At 44.0% G+C, this 12356-nt stretch overlaps 3 protein-coding genes across 7 annotated transcripts in view; 2 read left to right on the top strand and 1 right to left on the bottom strand.

The window, feature by feature from the left end:
- LOC126035481 (endogenous retrovirus group K member 5 Gag polyprotein-like) overlaps window positions 1-7723 on the bottom strand; it is a 432730-nt gene extending 425007 nt beyond the window's left edge. For all 4 annotated transcript variants that reach the window (XM_049794120.1, XM_049794123.1, XM_049794122.1 and 1 more), the window contains exon 1: window positions 6376-7723. In XM_049794120.1, coding sequence (XP_049650077.1) covers window positions 6535-7512 — 978 coding nt within the window. In that variant the 5' untranslated portion in view covers window positions 7513-7723 and the 3' untranslated portion in view covers window positions 6376-6534. The remainder of the gene's footprint in view (window positions 1-6375) is intronic.
- The window catches only part of LOC126035485 (uncharacterized), a 349826-nt gene that overhangs the window by 85224 nt on the left and 252246 nt on the right, over window positions 1-12356 (top strand). The window lies entirely within an intron of this gene.
- The window catches only part of LOC126035578 (lens epithelium-derived growth factor-like), a gene marked incomplete at its 3' end in the record, with an annotated part of 129910 nt that overhangs the window by 65763 nt on the left and 51791 nt on the right, over window positions 1-12356 (top strand).

The following is a 12356-nucleotide window of genomic DNA, read 5'->3' as shown; positions in this document are numbered from 1 at the left end:
ACTTCCAAGTCACTGGCAGTGAGAAGTTCTCTAGATACCTGTCCATATCCTCCCACATGCCGTGCCACCCATGAGTATCCAGCTTTGGGGGAGATCTCTGGGTGGTACTCTTAAAGAGCCTTTTTGTAGCCCTAAAGAAGACCTGAAACATATTCAGGAGGCATAGCACTAACAGCACGCTGGCTTGCGCATCCCAAGGATATTCAAAATTCTCAAAAGCTGTTGTATTAGTCGGAAGGAGAAAAGGGAGGTGAACGGACAGGGGGAGGTATCCCCCCCTAATTTCCCCATGGATTGGGTGTAATTACCAATAAAATCCGACAGAAGGCGCCCAAAGTATGGAAATGATATCACTGCCTCATACAGATACCAGCTTAACCTCATGACCAGTGATGTAATCATTTCATAAGTCGACATTGCCCAGTACAGCAAAATGATAATCCCAATCACTCTCCCAGAGATGAGATACGCAACTACAGGCAATACATAGAGCATATAAGAGCTTACAAAACGCCACCATGTAAACAAATGAAACAACATTGTGACTAACATCTATTTATCTAAGAAATGCGTTTGGCAAATTTGTTTCAACACGCTCTGGCCAGATCTGTTGTTATCTCAACCCTTCTGCCCCACGTTGGGCGCCAAAAAGGACTGTCGCGGTTTCACCCCGGCTGTTAACAAAGGACCACGCAGCCCCTCGCTCACTCCTCCACCCCCCTCCGGTGGGATGGGGAGGAGACGGAGGAGAGAAAAAGAAAAAGAAACTGGAACCTCGAGGGCTGAGATAAAGGCAGTTTACTGGGACAAACACAAAAAGATTACAACAACAACAATGGCACTAATGAAAAAGTATAACAAAAGAGTGATGCACAGTGCAGCTGCTCACTACCCGGGACCCGACGCTCTGCCACTTCCCCCACTGAAAACAGAGACCACCCCCCGGCCCGCTCCCCATTTATATACTGAGCATGATGTCACATGGTATGGAATAGCTCCTTGGCTAGTCCAGGTCAGCTGCCCCGGCTATGCCCCCACCTCCCAGGTTCCTGTAAAAATTAACTCTATCCCAGCTGAACCCAGGACACCCGTATAAAAACTGAGCTGGATTTTGCAAGCTAGTTGTTTCAAGTTCCAACTTGGGGGATTGTATTAGGATACTCTCGTATTTCAACAGCCTGGTGTCAGTGATCCATTTGTCTGCCTTCTGCTGTAATACACCCCGTTATGTTATGAGGCGTATATACTTTCAATTTTCCTCTGAGAGTTACTTTTCCAGCTTCCTCAACTAAAAGGGCCGTGGCTACTATAGCTTGTAGGCAAGTAGGCCATCCCCTACTAACTGGATCTAATAATTTGGAAAAATAGCCTACAGGTTTCTTTCTACCGGCCCATTCTTGGGTTAATACCCCAAAGGCTGTTCTTCCTTCTGAATTCACAAATAAACCGGTCGTTTAATATCAGGTAAACTTAACACCGGAGCATTTACAAGGTCAGCTCTGAGGCTTTCTAGACTCTGTTCGTCCTTCTGAGTCCATTTTATTAATCCTACTCCTACTAATTTCTGATACAAAAACTTTACTTTGTTGCTGTAATTTTCAATCCATTGTCTACAGTACCCTAAAAGTCCTAACAACTGCCTATCTGTCTCTAGCTTGTTGGCGCCTGGAGGGATAAGATACCATTCACTCTTCAAGATCTAATCTCTTAGTTCCCTTACTCAGCCAGTGTCCTAAGTATTTTACTTCCTCTTCAGTAAACTGTAATTTAGACTTTGAAACCTTTAACCCTTTTAGGCTTAAAAAGTTCAATAATCTAATGCTCTCAATTCTAACAGTCTCTTGATCTTCCCCAGCTAACAACAGATCATCTACATACTGCACTAAAGTTACCTCTGGGGTTGATTCAAAAGTTTCTAATACTTGTTCCAGAGCTTGCCCAAACAAATTTGGTGATTCTGTAAATCCTTGTGGAAGTACAGTCCACCTTAATTGTTGTTTCCGGTGGGTTTCTGGATCTTCCCATTCAAAGGCAAAATAATTTCTACATTCTTCCTTCAAGGGGCAAGCCCAGAAGGCATCCTTCAAGTCTATAACACTGTACCACTTCAATTCCAGGGAAAGTTGGCTCAGCAACGTATACGGATTGGCTACTACTGGAAACCTGGTAACATTTCTTTTATTTACTTCCCTTAAATCTTGAACTAAGCGATAGGAGCCATCTGACTTCTTTATGGGCAGGATGGGGGTATTGTGTGGTGACATGCAGGGTTCTAATAATCCCTGCTGTAACAGCCTTTAGATTACTGGCTGTAATCCATGTCTACCTTCTTGTGACATGGGATATTGTTTGAGTCTAATTGGAATTTCTGGGTTTTTAATAGTGACTTCAAATGGAGCAATATCTAATCGTCCTACTGACTCTGGAGTGTACCACACTTCGGGGTTAATTTTAGCTTCATCCTCCGTTGTCAAAACACACAATTTTACCACTATTTCTTTGGTTTTTATTTCCAAATTAATTCCCAATTCAATCATTAAATCTCTTCCTAGTAAATTATATTCTGCTTCAGGTACCAACAAAAAGGATCCTATTCCAATTCGAGATGGAGCTTCTATTTTTACTCCCTTTATTAGTGGTACCTGAAACGGTTCCCCTTTTGCTCCTATTACTTGTAATTTCTCTGAGGACAGTGTGCATTCTTGGGGCACTAACTGGAAAGTAGATCTCTCTGCCCCAGAGTCCACAAGGAACTCTACTTCTTGATGTTGGGGACCTAATTTTAATTTTATCAAGGGCTCTGTTTTCTTAGAGGTCCCCAGCAAATAGAGCCCCTGACCCCCCTAATCTTCTTTAAACATCTGTTCATCCTGTATACGCTTTCTGCAATTCCTCCTTATGTGTCCTTTCCTTTGACAGTAAAAACACTCAATCTGTTTCGAATCCTTTAGGTCACCTCTGTTTCTCTGAGGTCTTTCTTTTGGCCCTGGGGCTATTCCGTTCTGTCCTTCTCGGACAGCTGCCACCAAAATCCTTGCCTGCTTTCTCTGAGTCTCCTCCTCCCTTCTCACATACACTTTTTGAGCTTCTCTCAACAGCTCATCTAATCCTCGCTGCTGCCAGTCTTCCAATTTTTCCAGTTTCTTTCTAATGTCCACCCATGATTTCACCACAAACTGAGTTTTTAACAGGGCTTGCCCCACTGGAGTGGCAGGATTCTCTCTCAATCTCTCTAACCATTCAGTGGGGGTCTCTGTTGGAGCGGCGGAGGAATGCACATAAGTCGACTCAATATGAGTGATAGAAGTGATTCAACTTTATTTGCACAGATAGCTCATATTTATACAGTTTGCGATAATTATGCCTACTAGTCCTAATATGATTGGTACATTGCTAATGTTTATTCATTACTAAAACACACCCACTTGTGATTTGCAGCTATGCGTGTTCCGTAACTTTCTCATGGGAACTCCTTCAAAAGTTACTTATGAAGTTATGCCAAGGTCACACCGTCCCTGTCTTTCTCCTGATAACAGCGAGACCAGCTGTTGTTTTTCTCCTGATATCAGCAAGGCCAGCAGTCTTCGGCCAAGGCCTAGTCTTGCTGCCCATGCTGACATTCCTTCACACACAACTCTGCTCACACAACTTTTCCATAGACCCATGTCCTTTCTCATCAAGCCAATTCCCAACAATTCCCCCTTTTTCTTTTTGTGCGAGTAGAGATTGGTGTGTCAGCCTTGAGACTCCTCTCATCATGTACCCATAAGCAATTTTAACTATTACCCAGATTAATATCAATATACCTAACCATCGTAAGGCTTCCTTAATCAATGACATTAGCCATGGTGTTATCCCGCCGAATATTGATTGTAACAACCCATCAAACCAATTAATTTCTTGCTGGATCTTTTGTGTATATTTCTTCAGCCAATCTATTTGTTTGTATATATTTTGAGAATGATCACTTAAATTAAAGCAACACATCCCATCAACATCTTTACACCCGTGTCCTTGTGCCAGCAATAGAAAATACCCAGACCATGAGGACTATGAGGAAAATGAACCATCCATACATTCTTGTGCCATCTTGCTCCACGAACTCAGCCCAGCAATCGGTAGGTGCCAGCTTTCCGTGGGCGTCCCCACAGAGGCAACGATGGCCTCACCGTACACCAGCCCGATGCTCTTCGGAAAATCCCGGTATTTATACATTTGCAGAGGAACGGGTTTTAGCACACGTGGCCAGCGGGTGACAAAAGTCCGCCTCGCTTGCAATCTATGACGCATGCGCTCGCTGGCCAGGCACGCTGCATGAGTCATAGCCATCTTGTCTCTTGGTTCATGGGCTTTACGATACAGTTGCGATGCACGGAGAATCTTGACCTGTTATGTTAGCCAAGGTGACCTATACATTAGTTTTCGGCTGAGGTAGTATTCATATTGCCACATCATCTATGATGCTCCAGATGATGATGGTCGTGCAAATCGAACAGGAGTCCGTCGTGGGCCTGTATCTGTGGAAACACAATCAACCTTGTTCCCAGGTTATTAATGGAAATAGACCTTACCCCTAATTTTGGCTTTAACTAACTTTTACATTTACCCCACACTGTCTTCCCGTAATCACACTATGTTTAATCAAATTATGCTTAACACACTTTTTACCTAAAGCAAGTTCTATATACAATAAGGCACGCTGTTCTAAAAACCTCTCTGAAGGACTCGGTGTCCGCTAGTAATACTCTATCAGTTAGAATCTGTCAGATCAGTGGCTTCAGCACCCACTGGTGCCGTGCCAGTTGCCATTGGGACAATTCCGGTTCCAACATCAGTACGAAGCCATGGCTTGACCCACTTAGCCGGGATCTCCCAATAAGTTTTACTTCTGCTGATCCGCACCATTTCCCGGATTCTGGGTCCTTATACATTACCATGATTCCTGTACTTTGTTGCGTCCTTTCTGCCTGTAAAAGAACATGATGCACTACCATTGGTGGGTCTTTGTGATCATCTGTCAATCTAAGATAGTTTAGCACAAATAAGGCTTTGGCCAATCGTTCCTCTGGGAGTAAGCCCTGGGTTCCCCCTTTTTGTTTTTGCAGCATGTTCTTTTAGGGTTTGGTTGGCCTATTCGACAATAGCCTGTCCTGTGGGAAGATGTGGAATACCGGTACCATGGTGAATTCCCCACAAATTACAAAATCAAGCAAATCGTGTAGAACCATAGGCTGGGCCGTTGTCCATCTTAATTTCTTTAGGCACACCCAGTACTGCAAAAGAAGCGTGAAGATGTCATTCAATATGTAAGGCCTTTTCTCCAGTTCGTGCCGTGGCCCACATGGCAGCAGGATAGGTATCAATACACACATGTACAGAACGCTTTGCACCAAACCACGTGACATGGGTGAAATCCATTTGCCACAACTGCAATGGCAAAAGACCTCGTGGGTTAACCCCACGGCCCAAGCCCAGCCCTTCTTTTTGACAATCAGGGCATGCTTTAACGATACCTTGGGCATCAGTAAGTGGTAAGTCAAATTGCTTTGCTAACATCCTAGCGGGTTGGTGCAAGAACGCATATGATTGAGATCTATAATTAACAAATCCTATTCTTCTGGAAGCATAACTGGAGACAGCAAACCTGGCTGCAGGGCTCCCATACTGTGTATCACTGCATTCACAGCTCTGAGATCATGTAACAGTCTCCATTTCCCACTTTTCTTGGGAATGGTAAATATTTATGTATTCCATGGATTAGTAGAAGGGACAACATGTCCCGCTATCAATTGGTCCTCAACTAACCCTTGTATTTTTAGCAGCCTTTCAGAATTTAGCAGCTACTGATCAATCCAAACAGGCTCATCTGTTTTCCAGCTAATTTTCAGAATCGGCTACCCCTCAGTGACCACTCCTAAAAAGGATGCGTCACTAACATTGCCTTCATTTGGCTCAATAAATCACGGCCTACGAGGCCAAACAATTCAGTTGGGGTAGTCATGACGTACGGACACGTCATAATGTGTTCACCATCGGGGAACACAAATGTAATCGGTAGCTGACTTACTAAGGTGGCTTGTGTGCCCCCTATCCCTGCAATACCAAAATTTGGATTGATTGATGGCCATGATGGAGGCCAAATGCATCGTGAAATAATCGTAACATCAGCTCCTGTATTGATTGTCATCGGTTTCTTGACGACAACTCCATCGGGCCCTTCCAATTGCACTACCTTTTCTGGTTTACCTCTTGTTGTGTCCATGGCAAAGTATACCTGCGGTTTCCCTGTGGAGCCGAATCCACCATCTCCACGTTGTACTTCACCTGGGTTTGGAACACACGACCTGAATGAAACTAATTGTGCTATTCTGGTACCTTTAGGAATAGAAACAGGAGGGATTAAAACATGAATCATAATTTTCACAGTCCCACAATAATCTGCATCAATAAGCCCTGGGAGCACCAGAATTCCTTCTAGAGCTGTTGAAGATTGCCCCATTAAAAATGCACTAAGTCCAAACCCCAATGGTCCCTTTATGTTGAATGTGTACTGCGGTTTCCACATCCACTCCGGAGCTTCCTGCAGTGGCAGATCTGGTGGTTGCAAGGCTGCCTGAGGGCTGGCAGCTCAAGCCCCTTGCATTCGTGTCGTCGTGCGAGGGGCCTTCGCGGTCGGTGTAAAGTTTCCCTTCTTCCTGTATTCTTGGTGGTATGGTTATCTTTCTTACACTTGTTGCAGCACTTACTGTTAACAGTACCTGTACATTTGCTCCTAATGTGTCCACATTTGCCACAGTTAAAACACTTGACCAAGGGTGTCTTACTGGCCTTGTGTTTCTTTGTAGCTCCTTGGAGAGCTGTGGCAACGTAGGCTACTTTCTGTGAGTCCACTGATCGATCCATGTATTCTATCATATCAACGACGTCTGCATTTTTCGGGAAATTACACAATGTTTTGCGTGTCTTTTCAGTAGCATTTTCAAAAGCGAGTATTTTGAACATGTTTTCTTTCATGCCCTCGTTCATGTCAGGGTGGTCATAAATTGTATTCTCCTGTTTCACCTGGGTAAAAGCATGGCTGTACATATTGTCTGGTATGGTAAGAAAAGCTTGATACGCCAAGATCTGTGATAGATGATGAACCTCAGTGACACATTGTAACTGAGCGTTCCCTGATGCGAAGGGTCCAGTACCCATCGGCATCTGCATGGTTACTCCCCATAGGGGATCTGTTTGTTGTCGTGATGTTGCTTGTTCCCTATCACAGAGCTTCTCCCACTGCCGGAAAAACACTAACATTTGGGCGGGTGTCAAAATCAACTGTGCTAGCTGTTTAATATCTTGAGGTATCAGCGTATCAGCAGAAAAAATGAATTGCAGTATTTGGTGAGTTAACGCAAATTTGATTCTGTACTGACTCACAGCATTCCTTAATTTCTCAATGACCTTCCAGTCAAACACCTCCCATTTTTTCTGTCCATTTGATGCAATAACTGGGAATGCTTGGAGCATAGTCCCTTCTATAATGGCATCTGTTATTACACCCCTCCAATGTCTCTGCCTTTCTTCTGCAGTGGCTATTACAAGCGGCTCCGCATCTATCACGGGTGCAGTTGGTTTCCCCGTCTCTTTTTTGCATTTCCTTTAACAATTCTAACATTGTCTCTTTTTGTTCTATTATTAGAGTAGCCAAGTCCTTGTTTGCATTATTTGAATCAGGGTGTATGCTAGGTATAATTTGTTCATGTTGAACGGTGGTATCTGGGGGCTGTTTTTTTGTAGGCAGATTTTTACTCACTCCCTGATTCTGTAGGGTTTCCTTTAATCGTACAGTTAGGGAGGCTTGGGAACTGTCAGATGGCTGATTAATATCGGCAGTCCCAGGGAGTGGAGCAGAAGTCAAGGGCACAAGAGCAGGCGAACAAGCTCCAAAAAGCCTCTCTCACTGCATTATGTTTTTCTCCCCGCTTTTCCCTTTCGCTTGCGGTTGGAGATAGCGAGCAGCAAAAGCAGACACAGACGCTTTACGATCTGCTTTCATTTCTTACAGAGTTGTCTTAATCAATTTCCATGAAGTTGCAAGACCTTTAACTTCTTTAGACCCGTCACTAATTTCATCCCATAGGGAGGTTCCGATAGCTTTCCAGGTACTAAGCTCAGAAGCTGTACCCACACTAATTGAAAGGTTTCTGTCCTTGCTTCATTAGTTTTTTAGCTGATTTATCATCGTCAATTACCATATCCCATAATACGTCTCCTAATCTACGCCATTCACTCTCCTCAAATAATAAATCCGGATTCTTAAAGCATCCCTTAACACGACCTAAAGCAACTAATCCCAAAACTTGCTTAACGCAATTTACCCCCCGCTTTTCTAAAAAGCACTGTAATAATTTTAGGGCTACCTCTTGATCCATTGCCGGCCGGCTTCTCGATACTCCTGGGTGCTACTTTGATTAAGGCACCTCGGTTAAAAAGTCTTTGCAGCCTTTTTCCAGTAGCCCTCATTGACGGCGAACCCCTTTTGGACAGTCCAGGCACGAGAGTTAACACACCAACCAAGACGATCAGCGTTTGGTTAATCTTTTGCCCCCCGGTCGCTGCTACCAGTGCTTCTCAGTGTCCGTCGCTCCAATTCCCCTTTCTTCGGTCCCTGTTCGGGCGCCATTTGTTGGAGCGGTGGAGGAATGCACAGAAGACGACTCAATATGAGTGATAGAAGTGATTCAACTTTATTTGCACGGATAGCTCATATTTATACAGTTTGCGATAATTATGCCTACTAGTCCTAATATGATTGGTACATTGCTAATGTTTATTCATTACTAAAACACACCCACTTGTGATTTGCAGCTATGCGTGTTCCGTAACTTTCTCATGGGAACTTCTTCAAAAGTTACTTATGAAGTTATGCCAAGGTCACACCGTCCCTGTCTTTCTCCTGATATCAGCAAGGCCAGCAGTCTTCGGCCAAGGCCTAGTCTTGCTGCCCACGCTGACATTCCTTCACACACAACTCTGCTCGCACAACTTTTCCATAGACCCATGTCCTTTCTCATCAAGCCAATTCCCAACAGGTCTCATCTTTCTTCTGGTGTTCACTAAATGCTTTGTTAATATTCTGTCCTCGAGGAACAGATTCCTTAACGCCTTGAACAATTATAACACGCAGATCTGTTATATGAGTTCTATGTTCTGCATTCTGGTTATCCCAGTTTGGCCGCTGTAGTGGCCATTTAATATCTGCGCCTGGACCATGTTGGTGCTGCTGATCCCAAACTCTTATTCCTGCTCTTCGAATCATTTCCCTTTCCTCTGTTGTGAATAGTATACTTAAAATGGCCTGCAACTCTTCCCAGGTATATATATTAGGACCCAAAAACTGGTCCGACCTTTCGGATACTCCCAAGGGGTCCTCTAAAAGGTTCCCCATCTCCTTCTTGAATTCCCTTACATCTCCGGAATTTAAAGGTACTGACACAACTCCCATGCCAGGCTGTGGACCCCCTACAGCTATTTCTCTCAAGGGGTATAATTTTTCTTCTGACTGCTTTTTCCTTCTGGTCTGACTCCTCATTATTCTCCTGTTCTTTTCAGGGGAACTTGGAAGGTCTAAGTCTGGGTCTGGGGCGGTCGGGGAAGAGGAGGAAGGGGGGGTTGGGTCAAGTGCGAGTGTAGGGGGAACATAAGGGGGAGGAGGTGTGGGAAGTTCTTCGGGGCTTTTAGGGGTTTTTTTTAATGGTTCTTTTCACTTAGAGAAAATACATGGATTTGGGTATCTAATTTTATCCATAAATTAGCATATTCACTCTCTTCTAAACTCAGGGGTTCCTTAGAATTTACATATATGTTTAAGGCTTGACATATCCAATCCTCAAATGTCCCCAAAACAGGCCAAAATACCTGATCTCTTATAATTTGTTTACCACCCCACACCTGTATGCAATAATATATCATTTTCTCTCTGCTTTTGCCCTGTCTGGGCGGGCAGTCATCCCAATGGGCAATCATTACCCCTAAAGGACTATCTGGTGGTATCATAGGGAGACTGACCTTAGGATTCCCTATGGAGTCATCCCTCTTCCCAGGTGAACTACACCCCAGGGAACCCACCATGGAGTCAGAAGGCTTGCTTTTCTTCTGCCCCATCTTCCGAAGTGCCTCTTTCACACACAGACACACACACACTCGCGCCCCTCGTTCGTGGCTCACGCCCTCGTGGACAATGAGAACCGCACTACAAGAGGGTCCGCACTCACTTTGCTCCTCTCGGGAGCGTCTCGTGTATGCGCACTTCGGGAAACCCACCCCGACTGAACGGGAAACGCTTTCAATACTCACTTAACCTGGAGTCTTTGTCCGGATCTTCGTGCACGAAAATTATGGGGTACTGCAATGTTCTTTTGCCTGCTTGCCAAATTTAGGGTTTGGAGGTAAGGGTCTTGGAAAGGATATTGTCCACTCTGGGGCCATCCAAGGATGGGGCGCCTCCCCAGAGTTTAGATTCCAAACCAAGTTAACCTTATCCGAGTCACGGCACCAAATTGTTATAAGTTACGACGAAAATTTGTACACCAGCCTGTGGATAATCCAATCAAGGTTTATTGAAGCAAGCAGTCAAGCAGGCAAAACAGCGCTGGGCGGCCGGGGACTCTCCGCTCCACCAACGGCACACACCTGATGCGGTAATGTGTCTCATAGTTAAACAGTTAAGTGTTACATATGTATGGGATTTCCCGGTACGCCTATACATATTCATGACCTATTCCCACTTCGCATTAAAATTAATTCCAAGAGGTATTTCAATTAGTTCCAAGAGGTATTACAATTAATTCCAAGAGGTATTACAATTAGTTCCAAGAGGACACTCCCTCAAGTTTATCTATCCAAGCCACGGAATCGGCCTTGGCCAGTTTCTGGGACCAGTTCCTTATTTTCTCAGAAAACTGCTCTTGAGGAGTTACATGATAAGGTAATCAAGACTGGCACATCCTGCTTACTTAGCTCAATATCTAGTTTTTGCACCGGTTACTGCGGTTATTATGGTTAAAAGCAGCTTAATTACTAAGTTTGTAGAGATCAATATATTTTAACAATCAACAGGTTTGATTAACAAATTGGTCATGCAAAGTTTATTACAGTTACATATTCATACTAGGCGTGTTCTTCTCCATCTCCTGGTTGTGTGGGTGCTTAGAAACTTATCTCTGACCAGGCTCCCTACTGTTTGTGCCAGACAGCAGACATCCTGTGTAACAGCCGACACCTTGCACAGCACTAGCTGGGATCACCAGAACCCAAACAAGTTCACAACAGACACCTCCCCCCTCAACAAATGCATACAACAAATCGCCCATCAAGACTTTAAGTACTGCAGTCTCTGAGGCTAAATATACATCTAAATGCCTCAGTTCTCCCCTAGGATCTTTTGTTTAACACTGTGCAGTTAACAACAAAACCCAAACTATATACATATCATCTGTCTCCTCCCGGCCTGCAGTTATACGAGGACCGACTAAAGATTACATATACAGTGAGGGTCACATTTTATTATGCGGCCCTAGCATCGTTTATATTGACACGAATCAGATGAACATATTTCACAACCACTGTTTGGTCTTTGGCTATGCATGGTGAGCTGCCCTGCTCAGCATATCAGAACAGGGAGCTGTGCGCCCTCCAGCATGCCCTCCCCTTCCTGTTGCTGACGACCTGTGCTGATCGGCTTCTTTTCACCTGTGGTTCTTTGCTATGCAGGGTTCTTTGTTATGCAGAGTTTGTCGTTAAGCAGAACTTGCCCCACCACAATGTTTGAGACATTAACTTCTTCAGTCTCTCACAACAGTTTAATAACTAAAATAAAATACAATAATAGCAGCAATAATTAAAAAAATAACAATAATAATAATTGAATGAAAAGGAATATAACAAAAGGAGAGAAATTAGACACAAGAAAAGACAAATTATGCACAATGCAATTGCTCACCACCTGCTGACCGATACCCAAGCAGCAATCTGCCTCTCCTGGCCATCTCCCCCCAGTATATATACTGAGCTAGTTTGGGTCAGCTGTCCTGGCTATGCTCCCTCCCAGCTTCTTGTACACTTGCTTGCTGGCAGAGCATGGGAAATTGAAAAATCCTTAACTTAGGATAAGCACTACTTAGCAACAACTAAAGCATCAGTATGTTACCAACATTATTCTCACACTAAATTCAAAACACACTGTACCAGCTACTAAGAAGAAAATTAACTCTATCCCAGCCAAAACCAGAACATACATTTATAGGTATATACAAGAATGCACCTGTGTGGAGTTTACCATATGTTTGGAAAAGGTACCCCATGGTGGAATT

The sequence above is a fragment of the Accipiter gentilis genome, chromosome W (genome assembly GCF_929443795.1).
Source record: "Accipiter gentilis chromosome W, bAccGen1.1, whole genome shotgun sequence".
Lineage (NCBI taxonomy): Eukaryota > Metazoa > Chordata > Aves > Accipitriformes > Accipitridae > Astur > Astur gentilis.
This window is presented reverse-complemented; position numbering and strand designations above follow the sequence as displayed.